General features: G+C 38.9%; 1 protein-coding gene across 5 annotated transcripts in view; it reads left to right on the top strand.

Moving 5' to 3' along the window:
- The window catches only part of trim37 (tripartite motif containing 37), a 78,883-nt gene that overhangs the window by 29,354 nt on the left and 24,065 nt on the right, over nt 1-25,464 (top strand). For all 5 annotated transcript variants that reach the window (XM_008428661.3, XM_008428660.3, XM_008428662.3 and 2 more), the window contains 5 exons: nt 3,919-4,098; nt 4,488-4,602; nt 6,090-6,281; nt 7,162-7,295; nt 23,923-24,005. In XM_008428661.3, coding sequence (XP_008426883.2) covers nt 3,919-4,098; nt 4,488-4,602; nt 6,090-6,281; nt 7,162-7,295; nt 23,923-24,005 — 704 coding nt within the window. The remainder of the gene's footprint in view (nt 1-3,918; nt 4,099-4,487; nt 4,603-6,089; nt 6,282-7,161; nt 7,296-23,922; nt 24,006-25,464) is intronic.

The following is a 25,464-nucleotide window of genomic DNA, read 5'->3' as shown; positions in this document are numbered from 1 at the left end:
GCCGTATTCCCCAGGTCAAAGGTCAAGGCACTTTTGAACCAGAAACAGCAGCAGAAGCGCCTGACCTGGGCTACAGAGAAGCAGCACTGGACTTTTGCTCAGTGGTCCAAAGTACTTTTTTCGGATGAAAGCTAATTTTGCATGTCATTCGGAAATCAAGGTGCCAGAGTCTGGAGGAAGACTGGGGAGAAGGAAATGCCAAAAGGCCAGAAGTCCAGTGTCAAGTACCCACAGTCAGTGATGGTCTGGGGAGCTGCTGGTGTTGGTCCACTGTGTTTTATCAAGGGCAGGTCAATGCAGCAGCTATCAGGAGGTTTTGGAGCACTTCATGCTTCCATCTGCTGACAAGCTTTATGGAGATGAAGATTTAATTTTTCAGCACAACCTGGCACCTGCTCAGTGCCAAAACCACTGGTATTACTGACCATGGTGTTACTGACCATGGTATTACTGACCATGGTGTTACTGTACTCAATTGGCCTACCAACTCTCCTGAACTGAACCCCATAGAGAATCTGTGGGATATTGTGAAGAGAAAGTTGAGAGACCAAGACCCAACACTCTGGATGAGCTTCAGGCTATCGATGCATCCTGGCCTCCATGACACCTCAGCAGAGCCACAGGCTGATGGCCTCCATGCTGCATTGAAGCAGTCATTTCTGCAAAAGGATTCCTGACCAAGTATTGAGTGTATAACTGAACATAATTATTTGAAGGTTGACTTTTTTGGTATTAAAACAGTTTTTTTTATTGGTCGGATAAAATATGCAAATTTTTTGAGACAGGGATTTTGGGTTTTCATGAGCCGTGTGCCAAAATCATCAGTATTAAAACAATAAAAGACCTGAAATATTTCAGTTGGTGTGCAATGAATCTAAAATATATGACAGTTTAGTTTTTATCATTACATTATGGAAAATAATGAACTTTATCACAATATGCAAATTTTTTGAGAAGTACCTGTATATACACTTGTTTATTTGTATGTGTGTGAGTATATATATATATATATATATATATATATATATATATATAGGCATATGGGCCTGTCGCGATAAACGATAAATCTAAATCAATTAATCGCACAATAAATTAAACCTATCGACCTCATTTTAATTATCGTCTTTATCGTCTCTTCCTGCCTTTTTTTCTTTCTGTTGACACTGAATGAAAAAAGGCTCAACTCCGGTGCTCTCCACTGACCCTCCCTTCCTCATTTCCTTAGTGTAATCTCTGCGCACACGACACGAGCTGTTGACCCATAATTTCAAAACCTGAGAGACCACACATTAGCCAACAGAAATCCTAGGTATAATGTTTTGATCGGGTTCGATCGTGCCGTGTGGTGCCCAGCCACACAGCACTTTGGACTTGTAGCCCAAAATAATGTCTACAAGTCCAGTTAACTAATTTTAAAACCAGACATTAATCAATGCTTTACTGGAATCTACTTGTGATGCATGTGGCTAGAGATAGCGCAAAGTCCTGACTGAATTAAAATCATTATAACCTATTTATGTAACGATAACGAAGAACATCTGAAAGTTTACCGGGTTTATCAACTGCGGTAGCAATTTGGCTCCAACTCCTCCCCTTGTCATTTCTATATTCTTTGCATGAAATGTTGAATAAATATTAATGTTTCCACATATCATCTCCAATGTCCGCTGGATGGACTTCGTGTTGCGCCGTGTCAGCTGTTTGGGATTCCCCTCCTTAATTTCCCCTCAGAAAGCGGAGGAGAATCCACTACCTGTCACATTCAGGGTTAACGCTTCCAATCGGGGAAAACCCCTTATTTAGATCGGAGCGGTCACGACGATCTAAATCACACTACAGGATGATCGGTTACGAAATCACCAGCAACAATCTTAGATCGGCCAACGATCTAAGATTATCGTAAGGGGAAAATAGGGGGAAAAAAAATGGTGTAGTATGAACTACTGCATTAGGTAGTCGGATGTTCTCATCTTCTCTATTTAAATCAAGTGATTACTGACGGGCAATATAGTATACAGACTTCATAATCTGCACTCTTTTGGTTGACTGCAGTATTTATTTCCACTTTGGCTTTATGTTGTTTAGTTTTTATTCAAGTACGTTTTTTGTTAATGGAGACCAAGAATCCATTTTATTTTTGTTTTTGGTTGTTTTGTTTATGTAGTTTATTAGTTCCAGTGTTCTTTTGAAAATAAACTGTATCTATCTATAGCAGGAAATCACATGTATTATTACGTAATTTCCATTAAATCAGTGTCAAAAAGGTCTTGAAACAATATTATCGTTTATCACAATAATTTTTTAGACAATTGCTCAGCAAAATTTGTTATTGTGACAGGCCTAAATATATATACACACACACAAAGAAACAATTTCCTATACATATGAAAGTGGCCATATATATATATGAACAGCACGGCTAAGTGTTAACATTAGGATACTTTTTCTTCTTTGATGATGCAGTGGGAACATAAGACATTTAACTGTGACCAGTGTGATTTTGGCAATTTGAGGGTATAGCCAAGATCTTAAATATCATGTTCCCACTGCATCATCAAAGAGGAAAAAGTATCCTAATATTAACACTTTGCCGTGCTGTTTTATATATATATATATATATATCTTTATTTATTTATTTTAATTTTTTCTCCCACTATAAAGCGCTTCCACCTTCTGTGTTATCTATACAGATACCTATAGTACAGTAAAATATTAATGGTTTTATTTGTTTTGGTTCGCACAATGAGTCACTGACAATTTTTGTCATAGTACCGGCAAGAGTATAAAACTACTTTCACCTTTGGTTATACCATTGTCATTGCATGCTTAACATTCACCTGTAAACGCACACCTATATCTGTGCCTCACATTGACCTGTGCGAGCAGAGCAAATGCAGTGACTTTTTAACTTGACTCATACCTTTATGTAGAGTTATCCAAAGAAATATGAGTTCTCAGATATAAATGTCCATATAGTTGAGCCTGTGTCCAGTTTAAGTGAAAGGAGGCGCATGTGATCCGTGCCGTTGTAAACTTTAGAGATCCAGCTGTGACAGTGCATGAAGCAGCCAATGCGCAGAGGCACCAGCGGTGCGATTGGTGCACTCCCAGGCTCATACTGTATGCAATGCATAAACTATAAACCCATCTTTCAGGAAAGAGTCTGCTCTGCCAGTGAAACACTCAGCACACTAAAGACACTTGCAGTCGGCTAATGGTTAAAAATATGTAATAAAAAAACTCCATAAATAATAGTTAAAGCAAAAACAAGCATTGCTTAGACTGGTTAGGGGCTCGGGAAGCCCTGATTTTTGTCATCATAAAGAACGTTGTCATCTGTGCCTTGGTAAACGTTAGAGATCCAGCTGTGATAGTGCATGAACTGGTGTTTTGACTTTACTTTTTTCTGAGGGGAAAGTAAATTTGCAATGTCACATTGCCTTCTTTTGTCAAATTCTTTGAAAATGTTTTCTTTCTTTAATCTTTGAGTTCTCCTTATATAGAAAACTCGAAAATCCAAAAAGTTATTTTTTTTTGACTACTCGTTTAACTTGAAACATAAAATTAAGTAAACTCTTGTTTTCATCTAAATTGCAAGATGTTTTTTGTTATTGTCCATATTTTTTCAAGAAATAATCTACATATATTTTTTCAAACAGTCAAGTCAGAAGTGTGTTCAAGAGAAACAAACCATCCATTACTAACCACAGCATTGGTTTTGGAACTTTGAAGGCCACAACAAAATCTTTAGCTTTCAAGTTGTGGTGCTGTTGGAAGCCTGTTAACAATTGGCCACATCACATTCAGTAGATGGAAACTCAATATTTTCTCTTTTAAGGTCTTGCTTACCCCAAAGTTAACTTATTTGATCTTGACACATATTTAGCCAGAAGTGAACAGTGTTCCTTAACTGTTCAGATATGAGTACCGTGTTGAGATGGTGCACCAGGCGTCCAGAGACCCGACCAAGAACATCATCCGAGAGTTTGCTTCAGACTTCGAGATTGGTGAATGTTGGGGCTACAACCGCTTCTTCAGACTGGACCTGCTGGCCAGCGAGGGCTACTTGAACATGCAGACCGACACGCTGGTCCTTCGGTGAGCTCAAACATAACTATACTTGCGTTTCCATTACAAATGTGCATAAACTTTTTCAATAAGCGCATTGCTTCTGTACGCAAACTGGTATGACTCATGCAAAAAGTTTTTCTACTGCATTTTTGCAAAAAGCATAAATTTTGATACAGCTAAAAAACTGCCTCATCCTGGAGCAAAAACTTTTTTTTGAAAATTTTGATTTTGAAATTGACATGTTTCCATTAAGGAAAATTTATTTTTTTAATTTCAATTTGTGCAATGTAGGTTTTGTTGCTTTGCTTTCTACTCTCATAATGTGATCTAAAAAACAATTCTAGTGGGTTTAAAAAAAAAAAAAGTATCATTATAGTATAAGTATAAGCAATTATTTCTTTTTTGCTATTGTGCAGCTACCAGGTTCGCTCACCTACATTTTTCCAGAAGTGCAGAGATCAGTACTGGTACATCAGCCAGTTGGAGTCAGCTCAGAGCGGCTACATACAACAGATCAACAACCTCAAAGAGGTACGTCGCTAACTAAATGTTTTGGTTGTGTGAGGGCTCTACACAAACCAGCCAGAGAGACGCTGAATGGATTCCAAAGCTATTCTTAATTTATTACAAAAAGTCCAAAAATAATTCAGAAATTATGAATTGGGCCCAAAACTGAGGTCAACATAACAAACTTAGTAACACAAAGAACTCAAGCACAAAACTGACCTAACAAACAAGACATGAGGGGAACTTGAATAGCGGCTGATCAGACCACAGCTGATACACAAGGGTAATTAAACATACAAGAACTTAAACAAATGCAGGTCAACACAATACTAAATATTTAAATTAAATAAATACTATTAGAACTAAACTGCCAAAAAAGAAGAAACATTAAAAAAATAGTAAAATTAAACTAAAGAAAACCAAATTTCCCCATTCCCGGGCAAACAAATGGAATGACCTGGTGAGGAGGCTTGTCAGCCATGTAGGACATCCATCAGCTGGAGCTCTTCTGTGTGACTCCAACAGCAGCTCCAAAGTAAACTGGTAACTCAAAACAAAGAAATTATCCATCCATCCATCCATTTTCTGTACACCCTTGTCCCTTAGTGGGGTCGGGAGGGTTGCTGGTGCCTCTCCAGCTAACATCGCATTTAACAAAAATATGAAGAACCGACAGTTAAAGTTAACTAAATGTGTGCGCTGCAAATAGTTAACTAAGGAGTCAGGCTAATGATTATTTTAAAAATACAAAATCTAAACTATTCACTAATCAATGTGTAAACTAATGTTAAGGATGAAAGGAAAACGATTCAGATCTCTGTGTGACAGTAGGGTCAGCTGTCACAGTTGCTTAACCTCATACAGCTGACCACAGGGTGTCTACGCATCAGAAAAATCCTTAAATTCTTGTATCTAAAAATAAGGGCTTAAAATGAAAAATTTGATTGATTGAAATAGCTTTTGATTTTAGTAAATGTGACCACTTACTGCTGCACATTCAAAGAATGACCATTTGCAGTTCTTTATAACCCATAAAATGTTTTGAAAATCTGCTGTGCATAATAATTTGGAACAGTGCGTTTTAAGCTTTTTATTTTTGTAAAAAAAATACTGTCCTCATTGGCAGTTTTGTTCGGTAAAATTTGATTTACTCTAATAGTTCGTGACTTGAAAATTATACTAAGATTTGCATTGACCATTAAGGAAAATCTGAGGAAATATCACCTGCATACTACGGTAATTTGGAACATGGTGTATTTTTGCATCTATCATTGGTATTACTGCCAGTTGACTGAACAACGTTTGGCTTTGCCAATGACTAGCTAATGTTGCCATTCTGCTCAATGCTACATGCATCCTTGAAAAAAAAAGCTTTATAAAATATGCGTTTGTTTTTTTATATACATTTCTGTTACTATACAGGTCTTATGATTAATGCTCTTGAAGTCTTAAATTTGAGTTGGTGATACCTGCAAAACTCTTTATAACCTGTTTAATTCATGTGACGTCAGAGGCTGGCCATTGAGTTGTTTCGCCGTCAGACATCCCGCAGCTCCTCGCCCCCTGACCTGAGACTGACTGCAGGCACTGCAACGTCTGAGAGAGACCCTGGCTCAGTAAAGAGTGATGACGATGCCCAGACCACTCTGAGCAACTCTAAAAAAGGAGAAGAGGAGGAGAGAACGCAGCATGACGACTCAAATGTAAGACTCACAAGACCAAAGTGGTAGCTGAGAGATTATTTGGATTTTCATAGTAGTGTGTGTTTTTGTTCATATGGTTCATTAAAAAATATAATGAGAAGAAAAAAAATAAGTGCATAAGAGATTATTTCTAACCTGAACCCAGCTGTAATAGTCATCCAGTCACTCTGTCTTCCTTGATTCACGTTTTTCTTTTCTTCCTTTTTTTGCTTTATTTCCCTTCCTTTCTCTCTTCCTTTATTCCATGCTTCCTTCCTTCCCTGCTTCTTACATTTTGTTTCCTAATTTTTGTCCTTTGCCTTCCTTCCCTCTTTCCTTTATTTTCCTTCTTTCCATCCTTCCTTCCTTACTACTTTAATTTTCTCCCTCCTTCCATTTCTCTTTCTGCTTTCCTTTTTGTTTCCCTCTACCTTCCTTCATTCCGTCCTTGCTTTCTTCCTTCACTTTTTCTTCCTCAAATCTTTTCTTCCCTTGTTTTTTCTCCTTTCCTTCCTCTTTCTTTTTTTCCTTCTTTTTCTTTCTTCCTTTGTTCCTTCATTTTCCTCGTTTTCCCTTTATCTTCTGTCTTTTTTTATGTCCTTCCTTCTTTCATTACTCCCTTTCTTCTTTCTTTCCTTCTATCCTTCCTCCCTTTTCTCCCTTCTTTTATTCCTTTCTTCCTTCTTTGCTTGCTTCTGTTGAATTATGTTTTATAAATTCACAGGTTTGTATTTCTGCATTAACAATCGAAAAACAAGAACAGATTTCTTTAGATTTGAGTTTGGAAAGTTCAGACTTTCCGAATCAAAAGCTGTCGTTACTTTAGAGACAAGTCTGCTTCTCTCTTGCCTGTCATCAGGAATGCAGATTCTGTAGATTTGACCTGTTTGTTGTTGTTCAGGAACTGTCTGACGGAGACCTGGAGGTGGATTGCCTCACTGAGGAGGAGGTGAACCCGCTGGATGGCAGCAGCACCTCAGGAAGCTCCACAGCCACCAGCAACACTGAGGAGAACGACATAGACGAGGAGACCATGTGAGTGGAACCTCTCTCCTAGTCTGCCACCTTTTTAAAACATTCAGAAAGAACCTTTTCGAACAGAAGGGAAAACAACAAATCGTGCAAATGGAAATTATTGAGCTCATTTAAATATTTTTTGCAATTTATTATTTATTTATTCAGAAACCACTTGTTGCATTTTTGGTGGTTGTGCAGGAGGCTCCACTTCTGCTTTTCAAAGATGTACGGTTGTATAGTCATTCTGGAAGGAGCTCAAAATAGGCAGAACTGACCAGACTACAAACTGATTAAGAATGATTTTGTGCAATACATTTGAGGAACATGTTCCTTTTCAGTCAATTCACTCAGTACAAAACGGAGTATGGGATATCATGCCCCGCGTGACGTAACTGAAGACACCTTTTTTTAAATTTATTTTATTTCGAACAGACAGAAAAGACAATCAAGAAAGAAAAATATAGAATGAAACAAACTAAGGAAATAAAAGGTAAAACAAGTTATTTTGCCCAAGTGACATGCAAATCTTATATTTTCTGTTCGAAAAGGAGCAGGTAGAAGATACAATATCTTATAATGTCCTGCCCCTTTCATACTTATCAATTAATAATCAATTAACTGTCAAAACATCAAAATGAGACAACTTGTTTCCACTTTACATGATATTTAAAGATGTACAATTATTTAAACACTATATCATTAATAGCATTTATGAACTATAAAACAGTCATCTTATAGAACATATTTTGAAATAAGCTCCTTTTTAATCAGTTTTTTAAGCTGGTTTATATTTGTACTTTTTTTAACTCATCATTCAATCCATTCCAGACATTTACTACACACACAGATGAACAAAAACTCTTTGTGGTTGTTCTAATACATTGTTTTTTAAAATATCCTTCACCTCTTAAATTATAAGCACGTCTCTATCACAAAACCTTTCCTGTATATTGGGTGGAAGTTGCTGAATTGACCTTAAACATGAATTGTACAGTTTTAAATATTACAAGGTCCCAGAATTTTAGTATTTGATTTAACAAATAACTGGTTTGTGTTCCCAATATCCCACTTTATGTAGTATTCGGACTGATTATTTTTTGTATGACGTATAATGGCTGTAAATTTGTTTTATATGTATTTCCCCATACTTCCACACAATATGTTAAATGTGGTATAATGAGTGTGTTATACAGAATAAACAAGAATTTGTAGTCCAGGACAAAAGTAATTCCCCTCAGAACAGCAACACTTTTGGCTATTTTAGATTTTACTAGGCTGATCTTTGTTTTCCAGCTAAATTTATCATCCTATATGACACCCAAAAATTTTATTTGTTGTAAATGAAGATTGTTAATAGTTATTTTAATTGGATTATTTTCTTGTTTTTTTTATTGTTTCCGAATATCATGAATTTAGTTTTATCTAAATTTACAGATCATTATTGTTTTTGAACCAATGTTGTAGTTTTTTCATTTCTGTATTGACCACCTCTGAGAGTTGTTGAATGTTTTCTCCAGTACAGAAGATACTTGTATCATCTGCAAATAGAATGTAATTTCTAAGGTTTGATACTTTGACTATGTCATTTATATACATAATTTGGGTCCCAACACTGATCCCTGCGGAACCCCACAAGTTATGTTTAGTAAATCTGATTTCTGATTTTCGAATTCAGTTTCCTTTGTCCAATGTAACTTCTAAGCCAGTTTAATGCCACCCCTCTAATTCCATACCTTTCCAGTTTTTTTAGTAAGATGCCATGATTGATGGTATCAAAGGCTGTTTTTGAGATCCAGAAATACACCAATTGCAAATTTCCTTTCATCCATACTGTCTATGGTTTCTTCTGTTAACGCCATCAGTGCCATTGAAGTTGATCTGTTTTCTCTAAAGCCAAATTGACGATCTGTCAGAATGTTCTGCTTTTCAATGAAATTATCTAACCTTTTACTAAACACTTTTTCTAGTATTTTAGAAAATTTACAAAGTAGGGGCACAGGTCTATAATTATTAAAAATATGCTTATCGCCAGATTTAAACAGAGGAATAACCTTTGCAATTTTCATTGCATTTGGAAATGTTCCAGTTATGAATGACAAGTTGCAGATGTAAGTCAGTGGATCTGCAATATTATCAATTATCTTTTTAATAAGTGACATGTTAATTTCATTCCAGTCCATTGATTTTTTTATTGTTACATTGATTAACTATTTCCTTAATTTTGATTTTGTCTACAGGTTTCAGGTACATAGATGATGCATTTCGTTTTATACAATGCATCATTGTATACATCTATGTATACACATCTTGTATACATAGATGTGTACATCTATGTATACAATACATAGATTGTATTGTATACATAGATACAATACAATCTACTAAAGCCAACTAAAGCCTTTATGCTTTAGTTGCATAAAGGCAACTAAAGCCTTTATGCAACTAAAGGCTTTAGTTTCCTTTAGTGGCATAAACTAAAGGCACATAAACTAAAGGCACATTGTGTATATATACACATATACATGTATATATTTTCAATGTATTACTGGATTTCAGAAAGTTGAGCAGAAGTTGCCTGGTTGTCTTGTTTCACTGATATTTATTCAGCTCTTCCATGTGTCTGATATCAGTATATCAGTTAATGTAAATCTTGCAGTTTGAGGTCCATGTTGACTGTATTTTCTTTTGTTTTCTGAGAAAACGTGCTCGTCTAGCTATATCTGCGTTCATTTTTGTAAGACGCTCATTTATATAAACATTGGATCCTTTTAATTTCCGTCCTTGTTTTAGGAGTGCATTTTTATGTTTCCTGTTTGTAAACCTCATTACAATGGCAAGTTTAACTCCTTTGTTTTTTGTGGAAGAGGATGACAAGCTTCAATAGCATTGTTATCAATGATGATGCCCTTTTTACTGAAGAATGTTTTTACCTGTTTTTCAAAAGATCCTTGATCTTTATCCCTTTCTTCAGTAGTGTTTGCCTCTGTCACGGCCCGGGCATATGATCGTGGCTTTGTTTCCAACCCACTAATTACAACATCATTCATTCGACTGTATTGTTCTAAGTCAGCCACACAATGTTCCAGGAAGGCTAGTTGCTTGTCTTTCTCAACATTCTGTCTTTTCAACATTCTTTAACCTCCCCCATTAAGTTCATTATAAGTTGCTGTTGCTGTGAGATTTTTGCTATCTTATCAGACATAAAATCCAAGGATTTCTTTATCTCCTCAAACTCTTCCTCTGTTATAGATAGGCTTTGCTTCATATTTCTTTTCAACATTTCCGTTTAATCTGAACAAGTTGATGGTCAGGCGTTGCAGGTCCAGCTCAGGTATTGCAGCAGCAGCCCAGTGTTGTAGCCTCAGCTCAGGTGTTGTTGCAGCAGCCCTTTAATCATGCCTTTAGGCAAATAACGTGTGATGACAGGTGGTATGCCCCGCTTGTATATAAATACAGCCCCATCACAGTCATTATTCAGTTCTTACGCTCTTCACCTCGCTGAGAGCACCCATTTTTCAACCGGTGCTTTCTCGCTGCTGCTAGCTAGCATTGGTTTTGTTTTTCCAAAAACTAAACCAAGAAAGTGCTGGGAGAGGCTACCATGTCACAATAAGACCCCATGCTCTCTAAGTCTAGGAACCCGGTTTGGTCCAAGTCTGAAGAGTACGAAGGTGTCAAAGCTTCCACTTCCAGCTGGGCAGCCCCAGCTTCCAGCTGGGCAGAACCCATGGAGTATGTGGATGGTTTAGCCCAAACTGGGCAGGATGCAACCCCATCTCACTATCACCTTTAGGTTCAGGGTGACGACGATGTGCTAGACATCGGCCTGGAAAGCCTTTTGGAAGACGATGGCAACGACTTTTCTGCAGGCCAATGTCCATCTGCCGCCGCCGCCTTTCCGGTGGGTCAGGATAACACATCGTTCCTTTCCCTTTGCCGGCGTGCAGCTGATAAGTTAGACATCGAGTGGCCCACCCCTCCTCCTGCTCAGAAGGTGTCTTTGTTCACTGGATTCTATCTGCCGACAGAGCCGGCTGCCCATGTTCCCAGATTTTGTCTCGGAGCTAACGTCGACCTGGAACAAACCGTTGTCCACGCGTGTTAAGGCCCCCACATACTCGGGCGTACTGTGCACATTCCACGAACTGCGCGTACTGTCTGCGGACGGTTGGGTCTTCATACTCGAGTGTACTGATTACCTAAAATTCTCTCCTGACAAATTCTTTTATTTCACACAATCCTAATGAGAACTAACAAAGTTTGATGAACTATTTAGCCTTAACTCACCTCTCAGTGCGAGACAGAGAATGGCAATCACATGTCGGTTCATCCGGCAAAGACAGTGAACCGCTGCCCGGAGCAGTAGGAACTCCTCTGCCTGCAGTTTCTACTGCAGGCAGAGGAGCAGCAGGAGGCTGCGCTGGCTTTAACTGTAATCAGGGATCCATTCAATAAGCTTTATTTATTATGTTTCAAAAGCACAATTGTGATTGGTGTAATAATTTGTGCAGCAATCGAAAATGAGCACATACCCGATTATCTTTTCCTTGCCTCCTATCTTTTTTGCTTACGTGTCTATCATGTCCCCGTGACAACTTTATGTTGACTTTATCATGTTAATGTCAACTTTGAAACAATATGAACTCATATAACGCTTATTCTCAACCTTAGCCCGATGTCACATGAAAACCAGTTCAATGTGAACACTGTGTCCACCGGGTAGTTTAATGTGCGCGGACATGTCTGACGGACGTTCGCTTCGAATCTGCACGGAGTCTCCGCGAACTGAAGTGCACCCGAGTATGTTGCGGCCTTTACAGTGCCTGTCTATGGACAGTATGTGGACCTGGAAGGTGCCGACAAAGCGGGTCTGGTTAATCTACCACCAATGGAGGCGTCCTTGGCAGCTTACCTGGCGCCATCATACAAGCATACTGTGTGCGGCTCTGCCACACTTCCATCCAAACAATGCAGGTTTTCCGCATCCTAATTGGAGAAGACCTATCGCGCTCAAGCAACCACTGCTCGTCCCCTCAGCTCTGCCACCATGCTTCAAATTTATCAAGCTATATGCTTGTTCGAGCTAGGAGCTCAGATGCCTCCTGACAGCCATCTGATCCCCCTTTTAAATGAGATCAGAATCACTGTGGATTATATTCTTCGCACATCATGCTGTGCAGCGCTCTCACTGGGGAGGGGGATGGCTTTGACAGTGGTTGCTCAGAGACACCTATGGCTAATGCTTTCTGACGTTCCCGATAGGGACAGGGCCATATACATGGACGAGCTGGTGTCAAAGGAAGGGCTTTTTGGACAATCCCTTGATGCAATCCAATCGAAGTTTGAGCTTAAGAAAAAGCATACTAAAGCTCTTTGTTGCATCATTCCCAGACGTGACGCTAGGTCCAGGCCCAACATGAGCGCACGCAAGCTGGTGACAGCACTGGCGCCGCCAAAGAGAGCAGCACCACCCCCGGCTCTCATCACTACAATGGCGCAGCCGTCAAAAAAGCGTACTACCTGCCAGTCGGCTTGGAGCAAAGGCCCTCCTCCGGGTTTTCAACAAGATTTGACGTCTCAAAAGAAAAAGCCTCAGTCATCCTAACGAAGTGAGATGGCGTGACAGAAGAGAGGCTTCAGAAACAGGGAGACCTGATTGCCGCTCATTCGTTTATGCGCAAAAGGCATATCGTTTGTTTTGTTCAGGGTTCCAGCCCCAAGAGGCGCTGTGTTTTCCTAACACAGTCTCCCAAGCACAATACCCCAATGCACACACTATTTGCACTTTCAGCCCCAGGTTTAAGTGGGCTAATTGTTTCTCAAGAAATGAGAAAACATGTCCGGAATATTTGTGCAACTGTTCCACATGTTTCAATAAAGAATGCAGTTTATTTGCCAAAAAATCAAAATCAAAACACTGTGTGCCACAATGTGCACAACAGTCAAATGGAGCTGCTCCTCTCCATTCCAGCAGAAGGCAGCACCTCATCGCCAACAGTGCGCCAGGTCAGATGTCGAGAAGGACCTCGCTGCAGCAAACAGAAAGGGGCGGACGGACCACTGTCAGTCTCATACTTTATTTGGAAATGGGACCATTGCACTCCAGTAGCACAACTAATATAATTACATGACTAAATCAGAATAGCAGAAAGTCTTTATTATTTATTATTAATTCTGGTATTACTGGAACCATAAAAGATACATTCCCTCACAAAACATCAGACCTTTTCATTATCTTAAGGATGTAGAGCTAAATAAATGACCTAAACAAGACCTGAAATAGGTTCCAGTTTCTCTCTATGGCCAATTTGTTAAAACTGTGGCTAATTTTAAATACCTCATGTCATTACTGGACAGCCAGCTCAAAATTGCTGAAAACACTGGCTATATTTCTAAGAACTGTTCTCAGTGACTCTTATCTTTTAAGAAGACCCAGTGATCTTGGGGTCACCCAACTAGAGGTTGTGTGCAAGACAATGTTGAGTGTTTTAACTTTTTATCTACTCAGTGGGTTTGGTCACATGAGCTGCAGATTATCAGACAAAGTTTTAAGAATACTTTTAATGGCGCGTAAAGTAGCAGGTAAATAGTGGTGAAACCAAAAACAACTCTGTCTCAACTGTTTGCTGAAAGAACATGGAAAATGGCAAGGAATATTTTAGTAGATAGCATCCACCCTCCTTTTTAATCAGTTTGAACCTCTGAGCTGATGAAGGGGGTTATTGTGTTCCTCTTGTACCTAAGAACATCTATTAGAAGTCTTTTATTGACAGTGCAATGATTATTTTTAACCAAACTAAATAACATTTACCTATAGCATGCTGAGTGTTTTACTCGGTACACAAATTGTTGATTGGGATTCTATGAATGAGTTTTTATTGTTGTAGAGTCAAATGAAAATTTCCACCTTGATATATTAAAGAGTTTCATCTTAATGTTTCCTATATATAAGACTCTACCAACAGAAAGTCTTTCAGAATAACATATAGCACCGGAAAAGCAAAAATGTGAACTTTAGCTTGTATCTGTTTAACAACCCTGGTTGTAACAACCAGATTTGTTATTCTTCTGTGAACCTAATTTATTTGTTTGTTCTTGACTTTTGCTAAATTAAGTTTTTCGTGTATGTAAATAGTATTTTACAATTTCTTTTGTCCCACCCCCCCATAATTGATGGCGATATATAGATATTATTTTTAATGTAAATAGGTCTAGTCTGTCATTTTAATTAACTCTGTTTTATTGGAGAATTTATTTTTTAAGGTTCCAGTAAGACCTGAATTAATAATAAATAATAAAGACTTTCTGCAATTCTGATTTAGTCATGTAATTATATGAGCTGTGCTACCATCCCCACGCCACTAAAGGCTACTGCCTTCCTGCTAGAGAAGGAAACAGGCCCGAACAGATGCGACTAAGGAGCAGATTTAGAAGTACACCGAAAGCTACGGAATTTGTAAAAAAAAACACAAAAAAACTGAGTTGCGCTGAAGTAAATAAAAGAGAAAAATTCAAATACATGCTAAGAGTGAAACTCCTTCCTAAAGGTGAAGATATATCACAGATTTCAAAAGAAAATAAAAACGGGAGACCGCAAAGGAAATAGCACCCCACTATAGGAAATGGTGCCCCCCTTCATTTCCGGAGTTCAATGGTCCCGTTTCCAAATAAGGTATAAGACTGGCAGTCGTCCGGCGTCCATAGATATTAATATGGACGGGCCGTTGCTGCGATATGTCAGTGTCCTAGATCTTGTTTTCCCTTTAAGTTATCTAAAATAGTTTTATAACCACTACATTAGCTCAGTGATTATTGAGAATAGGGACAAAATGGGTTTTAATTTTCCCATATTTTATATTTATTTCTCAACCTGATGTATGCAAATATGACAAATAATGTTTTGGAAATGTAAAGATGCTAAGGTGCAGGCTCCCAGTTGCAACATTTTTAAAAAAAAATTGAATTTTTAATTGACCTGACCCAGAACTTTGTCATCAACATCTGACAAAAATAAATATAAAAGGATTTTTAAAATACCCTATTAGTAATATTTTTACTCATTTTACAAACAAATGCTTCTCAAGAAACAAAAATATTATTTAAAACAAAAAACAACAAAAAGTCCATCTGACGGAGTTGACATTGCATGACAGAGTTGACAGAGAACTGAAGGTGGTGACAAACTAGTGAGTAAAATGAAAAACTTGATACATGTGAAGTAATGCAATTTATGCAAAATATATTAAAATGAATTAATTGCACATTTAAGTGAGATTTAACAACAATTTCACTGAAAGAGACAAAAACTCTGATGGGGTTGACAAAAAGCCAAACTACCTCAATTTATATGATGTTATTCTGAAGGAGGCCATGTTGTAGCTCATCAGGTTCATGAAATCTTTACAGTAAACTAAAATTAAGCTTTTATTTCACAAAATTTCAAAGTTTTGTAAATTGTCAGTTATGGTGTTGACACATCATGGTTGTGACGAGCAATTTAGGAATAAAAAGAAGAAAACACTAAAGAATAACATAAGCTAACCAGAGCTAACTAGCCCTCTTAGCAAAGGAAGAGAAAGGAAGTGGTTATGGGGTTCTCAGAAGTTCTGGTGCCCCCCAATAATGCCTGATTTTTTTTTACATTCTTTTCATGTCTGACGGTGTTGACAAAAACTAGGGACAAATTTCAATGGAGTTGGAAAATATATAAAAATAATTTTTAATTAAATTTATTGATACTTTTATAATTATTTATATGACTACTTGTACTTAATTGTCATAATATATAATTCTAGTATTACTATTATAATGTATTGAGTTCTGCTCCTGGACAAGGGATTTTACAGGCATCATCCACCGACTACAATGTTTAAAATAAAAAAATATTCAGCAAACACCAGGAAAATATACATTGTTGTGCTCACATGACCCAGGTTAGTTTAGTCAGATATTTGAAAAAATTATATTTTGTGTATATTTTATTCAAATGTTGTGCTTTATCCATCGGACCTGTTTTGTCCCTATTCTCAAGAATCACTGAGCTATGTGGTTACAATCACTCAGTGGTTACTTCGGGCCAATTTAGCTACATAGGAAATATTTCTTGGTTGTTTAGAAGCTCATTTCTGGCTGCAAAGTCAAGTAATTCTGATCTTTCATCCTTACCTGTGAAAGGTAATGCCAATTAATCCATTTTGTTTTGTAAAACGGTTGAAACAAGTCCACACAGCACAGGAGCTCCAATCGCTCTGCTGCCTGTTCACACTGCAGCCTGAAGTGACCCAATTCCGATTTTTTGGCAATTCCGATTTTTTTACCGGGGCCGTTCACACTGCCAGTAAATGCAACCTGTATGCGTTCTGCAGAGTGAACGGGCAAACGACCTGAAAGTGTCTCGCATGCGCAGTAGAAGGCGCAATAGCGTCAGTGTTCTCAGCGTTCTGCCAACCGCCATAAAAAGAAGAAGAGCTCAGTGTTTGCGGAAGTAAACATGGAGGCTAACGGTGGAGCTTAGCTTACGTATTTGAAGTTGTTGTCAACCGGAGCAGCATATTAACAACTTAATCCTCATTATAGTCCGTCATGGTTGTTGTTTTTCTTCCTGGGGGGCGCGTATCAGGACGCAGAATAGTGAGATTTGTTGAGAATCAGTGATTTTAAGTTCGGACGAAGGCGGCCCGGACGTTAGGTCGCATTTCAATCGGATACGTATCGAATATGGTCACATTCGAAAAAGAATCCGATCTGTGCTGTTCACACTGCCATGAAAAGATTGGATACAGGTCGCATTACGTCAAAAAAATTGGAATTGGGTCACTTCAGGCTGCAGTGTGAACGCACCCATAGAAGATGGCGGTGACGTAACCTACCACTCAGCACTCCATAAGGCGTCTACGTGTTCATATCTATGGGTCCGTCCCCACCCCTTTCTGTTTGCTGCAGGCTGCAGCGAGGTGTGCTTGCAGATGTCTGGCTGCGCGCGTACGTCTTTGGCGTACATGCATACTTTCCCCATGGCTGGAAAGGACCATTGCAACGAGTTACCAGTTGCAATTCCGTGTAAAACCAGCCCGTTTCCAATTAGTTATAAACACAACTGTAGGGAGTAGGGTTGCCACACTAGTGTGCCGTGGAAATTATTCAATTTCACCTACGGTACCATATTTTCCGGACTATAAGCTGCTACTTTTTTTCTAAGCTTTGAACCATGCAGATTGTAGCCCGATGTGGCTTTGCTGTGTATTTTTCTTCAACCACCAGGGGGCTCTCTAGCAGGAAGTTAATCATTAGAAGTCAAAATTGTAAATCAAAAGAAGAACGTGCTAATTTTCAACCACATGCTAGCAGCAGGCACGACAGAGAAATGTTTTCAAACTCATATCATGCAGCTTTTAAGTTGAGGGCTGTCGATCTGCCACTACAGGAGGGAAATAGAGCCGCTGCATTTAAGCTCGGTGTGAACGAAATCATGGTTCGGCTTTGGAGACGGAGTGCTGCGTCCTTAATATATGCAGCAGATTTATTAGGATGCCGCCCTCTGCTGGGTGCTTATGGAAATTCAAGAGCAGCTTCCAGTTTTTTTTTGTTAGTTTTTTTCAAAAAAAAAATTGAAGGTGCTAGTATGGTGCGCGCTATAGTTCTAAAAATACGGTAATTGATTTTAAAAGATTTTTTGAAAATTAATTATCTGCCAATAATGCCATCTTTGAGTGTCTGCTGTAGCAGTGACTAGCGGCGTAATCATGTAATTTTCTTACCACTAGATGGCAGTAGGTACAGAGCATTTTACATTACAACAAGAGAATTAGTGATGCATGAATGTTACAGGTAGCGGTGAGAGCATCGTATCTAGCAAGACTGTGACGACAGTGATGGAAAAGACAGAGAAGCTCAGCAGTAGTTGGGTTTGAAAGAACATGGGTCCATTTTCCACAACATATCTGTGTGAAGTGAGCTTCTCAAGCCTGGTTACTATACAAACTAAAACCAGAGAGAGACTGAGAGTTGTTGAGGATGAGTTTTGTCTTTCAATTTCTGCCAGGAAATAAGATCTGTTTTCATGGGTAAAATATACAAATATTGACATTTTGTACATGCAACTCTTCATATTGTAACAGTGAATATGAAGTGAATTGTTTCCCAAGTATTATTGCTTCTTTCAGAATAAGAATTATTTTCTGTATTTCGGCTATACGAATGCTTGTGGATTAGTTTGTAAAACAGTTTGAAGTTTTCTACAACTTCTTTAAATTTAACACAACAGTGTTGTGGCTGTTCAGGTGTATTTTTGAAGTGGACATGTTAAGTGCAATTTGAAATAAGAAATGTAAAATGTGATAAAATACATTTTTGTGTTTATTTGATTCCTATTCAAGAAACTTTGATAAGAATGACTAAATATGTAACATAGGCTACAGAGTATCTTTGTTTACATTTTTGGTTGGTGGTGTGCCTCGAGAATTTTTCAATTAAAATAATGGACCTTGGCTCAAAAAAGTTGAAAAACACTGCCTTAAAATACGGAATCGTCTCGTATTTGGCTGTTAAATGTTGCGATACGGGACACGATTTGTTCCGTATTTCTATAAATATCATCCGATAGACACGCCTATCACACACACATCAACACTAATTATAACAATAATGACCAAAAGAAAGCACAGGATATATTAAGGTCAGCTAATTTGTCCTGGCGGGATGTAAAAAGGACCCCAAACAAAACTACGGCCCTACGCTGTTGTAGTTGCCTAGAGACGGACACTTCGCAGCTACGGTGAGCTGCTACCAACCCCGCATCTTTTTAAAACGTCCTTGACCTGATACTCCACCGTCCTTAGAACCAAAACCTCTTGTAAAGATACAGACGTGAGAGGGAAGAATCAAATCAAAGGTTGAACATGTTAGTGAGGATGAATACGGGCATTAAAAAAAACCCAACTGTGTCCATCATGGCACGGTGCGGTGCTGTATGATAGACAGAATGGATCAGGAGAGGAATTGCAGACTTGTCAGAACCTAAAGAACCAGAAATCAGCATCTCTTCATCCCTCAATCATCTCCTGAGGCTGAAATAGTACAGATTATTATTGATTAAGTTTCTTATTATGCTTTTAGTCGACTGTTATGAGTTAATTATTTGCTTATTTCATGTTTAATATCAGCCAAAATAATATAAATGGTCATTTAGAGAACAAATCATACTGAGAGATTAACAGTAAATACATAAATATTTCCTACTTTAAAAAGGTTTGTTAGGGCTTTCTGTTTGTTTTATCAAGAAATGTTGACATCTATTATTCATTCAGTGTTCATTTAATCTATTAATGTCAGACACAGACATGGTGCCCAGGGGCGGTTCTAGATGGGGGCCTACAGGGGTACAGAAGAAATTATGCTAAATAAATGTCCTTTTGTTAATACTCAGTGGTGGATTATTTTAACCTTCACAATTTTACTTTAACATTGAATTAAAAATTATGGTTCTGCACTTTTAGCTGCTGTATGGATTCACGATCACACTTTCTGTCTGCCAGGGATCTGCAACCTGGATCTCTGTAGACACAAGTTGCTCTTTGGTTCACTTGCTTTATCAAATGATGAACTATTGCTTTGTTTTTTTTATTTTATTTTTTTAAAGTGTCCCGATGAAAAAGCACCGACTACCCTGGCCGTAGTGGTAAATTTGATCTAGAACCAGCCCCCAAACCTAACTGCTTATTTGTATAAATATTTTGGTAATACAATACCAGAATTTTCACATAGCTTATGCTTTTCGAGCCCTGTCTGAGGACACATTTTGATTATTAAATTAGGTGTTATGATCAGTACTCAGTATTTGAGCAGTTTACTAAATACATTTTACACTTGCTTAATTAAACTTGTTTAAGATATGCTCTGATTGGAGTACAATTTTGGAGTACTCTATACATGAATGATTGCTCTATGGATTACTTTTTAAAAACAAAAACACTTGTTTTTAAAAATATATATATATATCACTGCAGTGGCCATCCCACCCCATGAGAGTAGGGGCAACATGTGCCATGGTGGGCGTCCCTTATTTTTATTTCTGAAAGGTGGCAATCCTAGTAGGGACCAAAGCAGCGAAAGTTCTGAGAGAAGAAATAAACATGTTGTTGGGGAAAAAGAGCAGTGCGTGTGGTTCCCACTTCGGAAGCAAACAGAGGTTGGTACAGCCGCTGTTTTGTTGTTCCAAAGAAGGTGGGCTATGTCCCATCCTGGATTTAAGAGTGTTATACAAGCACCTTCGCAAGTACAAATTCAAAATGTTGACGTTGAGACAACTTTTGAACTCTGTCAGTCCAGACCATTGGTTTTCTGCAATCGATCTGACGGATGCTTACTTTCACATAGCAATTCACCCAGAACACAGGCTGTAGCAGACCCCCCCCAAATGAAGGATTTTGGCTTTACTAATTAACAGCCAGGTTTATTGAAGTATCATATTTTCCGGACTGTAGAGCGCACCATACAATAAGCTACAAATTTAAAAAAATAAAAATAAATAAATAAATAAATAAACTGGAAATGTACATATATAAGCTGCACCGGTCTATAAGCCGCTGGTTTCTCTGCCGCTCTCGGTTTTCCATAAGGACTCAGCAGAGGGCTGCATCCTAATAAATCTTCTAGATTTATTAGCAGTCTCCAAAGCTGAACCATGGTTTCGTTCACGCCGAGCTTACGTACAGCACTTCTATTTCCCTCCTGTACTGCCAGATCAATAGCCCTCAACTTAAAAGCTGCATCATGTGAGTTTGAAGAATTTTCTCCTTCATGTCTGCTGCTAGCATGTGCTTGTTCTAAATGAAAATGTGCACTTTCTTCTTTGATTTCCAATTTTGACTTCCAATGACTTACTTCCTGCTAAAGAGCCCCCTGGTGGTTGAAGAAAAATCCACAGAAAAGCTGCACCGGGCTATAAGCCGCGTTGTTCAAAGTGTGGGAAAAAAGTAGCGACTTATAAAAGTTATAAAAGCTTATAAAAGTAGCGGCTCCGGAAAGTATGGTAAACTATAAGTTTCACCGTAAGAGCTGTTGCACAAACACAAACACAAAAACACATTATAAGCTACAAAACACACTCTTACAACCGTAACGTTTTAAAACTGAAAACAACGTTAACTACTAACATCAACTGATTCAAAAACTATAGCGTATTTAATTACAGTAAAGCAAAAATCGCAATTTCAATTGATAAATATTAGAAATATCCTAGTTACAAAATAAACGTACCTTGTGCCTTTATCAAAGGAGCCGGTAATAACGAGATACATTTTATAACAGTGTCGCTAGTTATCTTCCATTCCTTCTGTTGCCAAGCTGCCACTGCACAACATAAACAGCGGACGCTCTGTCATCAAAATAAAAGCATTAAATTCAAAAACCGGAAATCTACTAACAAAATAAAGGTAACAAGCGCTAAAAAGGAATACAACAAATGAGCTTAAGCCAGGGTTATTTACACAGGCATTTTCAGAAATTTGGTTTTGAGGGAATAGCATACGAGTACCTGTTCTTACCCTTTGGTCTGTCGCCCTGCACATTTATGAAAATTGTGGAAGCAGCGCTAGCCCCTCTCAGAGAAAAGGGAATTTGCATTCTAGCTTATTTGGACAACTGCGCTTTAATAGCCAATTCCAGAGAGCAAGTGGCAGAACGGCTGCCGCAGGTGCTGACCCACATTCAAGCCCTGGGATTTTCGGTAAACTTTCAGAAAAGTTAACTGAACCCGAGTCAACAGTTCTCATTTCTGGGGCTGGAAATATGCTCCCTGTCAGCTCAAGCTTGTCTTTCAGATCACAGTGTGACCGCGTTTCATCGGTGCCTTGCTCAGTTTCAGTTGGGGTGCAAAGCTGTCTTATAGCTGATGGAAACGTTGGCTTCCATGATCGCAGTGGTGCTACTAGACCTTTGAAAATGCGTCCGATGCAGCGCTGGACACGCTCTCACCGGCTGTGCACGTCACAGCACCTGCACAAGAGGCTGCCGATAACTGCCGCTTGCATGTCAGCCCTTCACCCATGGAGGGAGGCCGGTCTGATGTATCGTGGGTCTCCAATTAGCAGGGTGTCCTTTTGCAAAGTGTTGTCTACAATGCCTTCCTCCCTGAAGGTGTGGGGGGCAATATGCGATGGCATAGAGGTGAGAGGGGTCTGGACATTAACCCGATCCAAATTCCACATAAATTACCGTGAGTTGTGGGTGGTCCTACTAGCTCTAAAGCATTTTTGCAAGGTTCTGATGAACCAGCATGAGTTCTGATGTATGCATTTCCCCCAGTGGAAATTATTCTGCCAGGGCTGGAGAGAGTACGCAGATGGGGCCTGTCCTTGATTCTGGTGGCCCCTTGCTGGCCAGAAAAGTCATGGTATGCAGAGATAATCAGCTTGCTAGTAGTGAAGCCTTGGAAACTCCCCGCCAGCCGGGATCTCCTCTCCCAAGCAGGCGGGGAAGTATTTAATTCACACACAGAATTGTGCATGCCTACTTGCTGAGAGGTTCAGCTTGTTGGGTAGAGGCCTCCCTTTAGATGTGGTTGCAACCATTCAGAGTTCCAGAGCAACTTCCACTTGTGATTTATAGGCCTATAAATGGTGGGTTTTTGAACAATGGTGTCACAGCAAAAACATTTCCCCCTTCCAACGATCCATTGTGGATGTTGGAGCTGCTGGATAAAGGTTTGTCTTTCTCCACAATTAAAGTTTACTTGGCTTCCATCTCTGCTTGTCATCTTGGCGTTGATGGAGAACACCAGATGCTCATCCCCTGGCGGTGCATTTCTTAAAAGGGGTCTGGAGGCTGAGACCAAGGATAAAGTCTAGCATTCCTTCCTGGAATCTGACTGGTCTTGGATGCTCTTTGTAGCTCCACTTGAGCCCCTTGAGTTGGTTGATATAAAATTTCTATCATACAAGATGGCTCTGCTTCTTGCCTTGGCGACTACAAAGCGGGTTGGGGACCTGCATGCACTTTCGGTGCATCCCTCTTTGTGTTCAGTTTTCAGCTGGTTCAAAGGTCACCTTAAAACCAAATGCTACGTAACTCCCTAAGGTGATTCCTTCAGATTAAAGCACAATGACTATTGAGTTTTTGTAGTTTTTATCCCCCTCCTTTTACTTCTGAAGAGCAAGGAAGGTTGCATTTGCTGTGCCCAGTACATGCACTGCAACTTTACATCAATTGCATTTAGGATGTGTGACTGTGTGATCAGCTGTTTGTGTGTTTTGCCAATCCAACTAGAGGCACGCCACGGGGTGTGAATATATGTCCCATACTCTATGTGTTGTACCGAGTGAATCGACTGAAAGGGAACGTAATGTTATGCATATAACTACTGTGATGGGGGTGTATTTATATGCAGGCGGAGCCTGCCACCCGTCATTGCACATCATTTGCCTAAAGGCGTGATTGAAGGTGTCTTCAGTTAGGCCATGTTGGGGGCGTGATATCCCATACTCTGTGTTGTACCTCTTCCTCTCCTTCAGGGAACAGTAGTTATATGCATAACATTACATTTTGTGTTGGCCATAGAACAATCCCAACCTGATCAAGGAAGCATAATAGATCACCTTTAAAGAGCCATAAACTAAGGTGAAGTTTGTTTCCTATCCCTTTTGCTCAGGTCAGGGGAAAATGATGTAGACTTCATGGGAAACCTGGAGGCAGAAGAAGGAGAGCTTTCTGAAGACCTGGCTGGAGCCACAGGTATGATTCAAACAGCTGCTACTTTACATGATTGATTCCATGTGCTACTCCCACAGCTATTAACCCTGTTGTTTGGTAGCATCTGTTCTTATTGTCTGCTCATGTCCTCTAGGGTCTCATAAAAAAGCACAGTCAAAATCTGTTTGACTGTGCAGATAGCCTTAAAAATAGACCTCCTCACATCCAGTGTATTCAGAGTTCATGCTGAGAGAAATTATTACTTTTTATGACAGGAGCTCCTCTGGAGCTCGACTGGGCTTACTAATTTTTCTGGGGGAAGCCATGTATGTGCGTGCATGCGTGTGTATGTAAATTACAGTGATGGCTGAACTCTGTTACTACACGAAGGGCTGAGCTGGCATTTATAACTACAGATATGCTACCTTGACTACTTGGTCCTAAAATGACAATGACTTTGGACTGTCAAAATAAGACCAACACAAACCCTACAAAATAAAAGCCTTCACATTTTTCACAGTAGGTAATTGCTATATAACTGACTTAACTCAACTACTGTTACACATGGGATTAGTGTGGCCCTTTAAAATGAAGCTTACTGAAAATTTCAATGTAAAAGCCTCAATATTCCTTTCAGCCTCAATAGCCCTTTATTTCTTTCTCACAGGTTAGTGCACAGGCATTTTAATACCATTTGAAATGGCATTTCAGTACCAATTGCGGAGCAAGGCTAAGTTCATGTTAGTCAACATGCTTTTTATTCTCCACATGCTATGGACTGTAGTCCATAGCATGTGGAGTTTAGCTAAGCTTAGCACTGATGCTAATTTTTAGCATCAGAACACGGTGTTCCAACCGATGTGCAGGCCTTGTTTAAATTTCTTCAGAAATGTTCAGGTTTTAATTTTTTTGTTTTTAAGATTCTATGGTTGTGGGTTTAAGTGTTGTCAGCAATGTCTTCCAGTAACATAATTACCCAGTAATATTTTTATATTTGCTGTCAACTTAGCATCTTTTAATACAAAACCCCAGTGGACTGCCTCGGTGCCTAGAACACCAGGCTTAGCCAGTTTTCTTGTAAAAACCCTGTAAAGCTGGATGTTAAAATTTACGTAGAATATCGATGAGTACTAATCATAACAAAAGTTTAAAATAGCTTTTTTTGAAAACAAGACATATGACGTATGAAGTCTAAAAGTGAATCAGGCAAAATGCAATGGACTAAAAACCTAGTAAAACACAAAGCAAGCAAAGGAAATGGTTTTCTTCTTGAAAATGCAGACACTTCATCCATACCACAGGCCTTATTGTTCTTTAGGCTTATGACTGCATTATAAATTTCTTGAACTGAAGCCATCACTTCATTATGACTGATACTTTCCAACATATATGGGGAGATTTTAACACAGTTAAATAGTTCATAATAATGCTTCTGTCACATTTGATTAATTTCCTCTGCTCCATTTACACCATCAATATTTACTGGCAGACCTGTTTTTTA

Source organism: Poecilia reticulata, chromosome 14, assembly GCF_904066995.2.
Source record: "Poecilia reticulata chromosome 14, P_reticulata-male-v2, whole genome shotgun sequence".
Taxonomy (NCBI): Eukaryota; Metazoa; Chordata; class Actinopteri; order Cyprinodontiformes; family Poeciliidae; genus Poecilia; species Poecilia reticulata.
The sequence above is the reverse complement of the archived record's forward strand: the minus strand, read 5'-3'. Positions and strand labels throughout refer to the sequence as shown.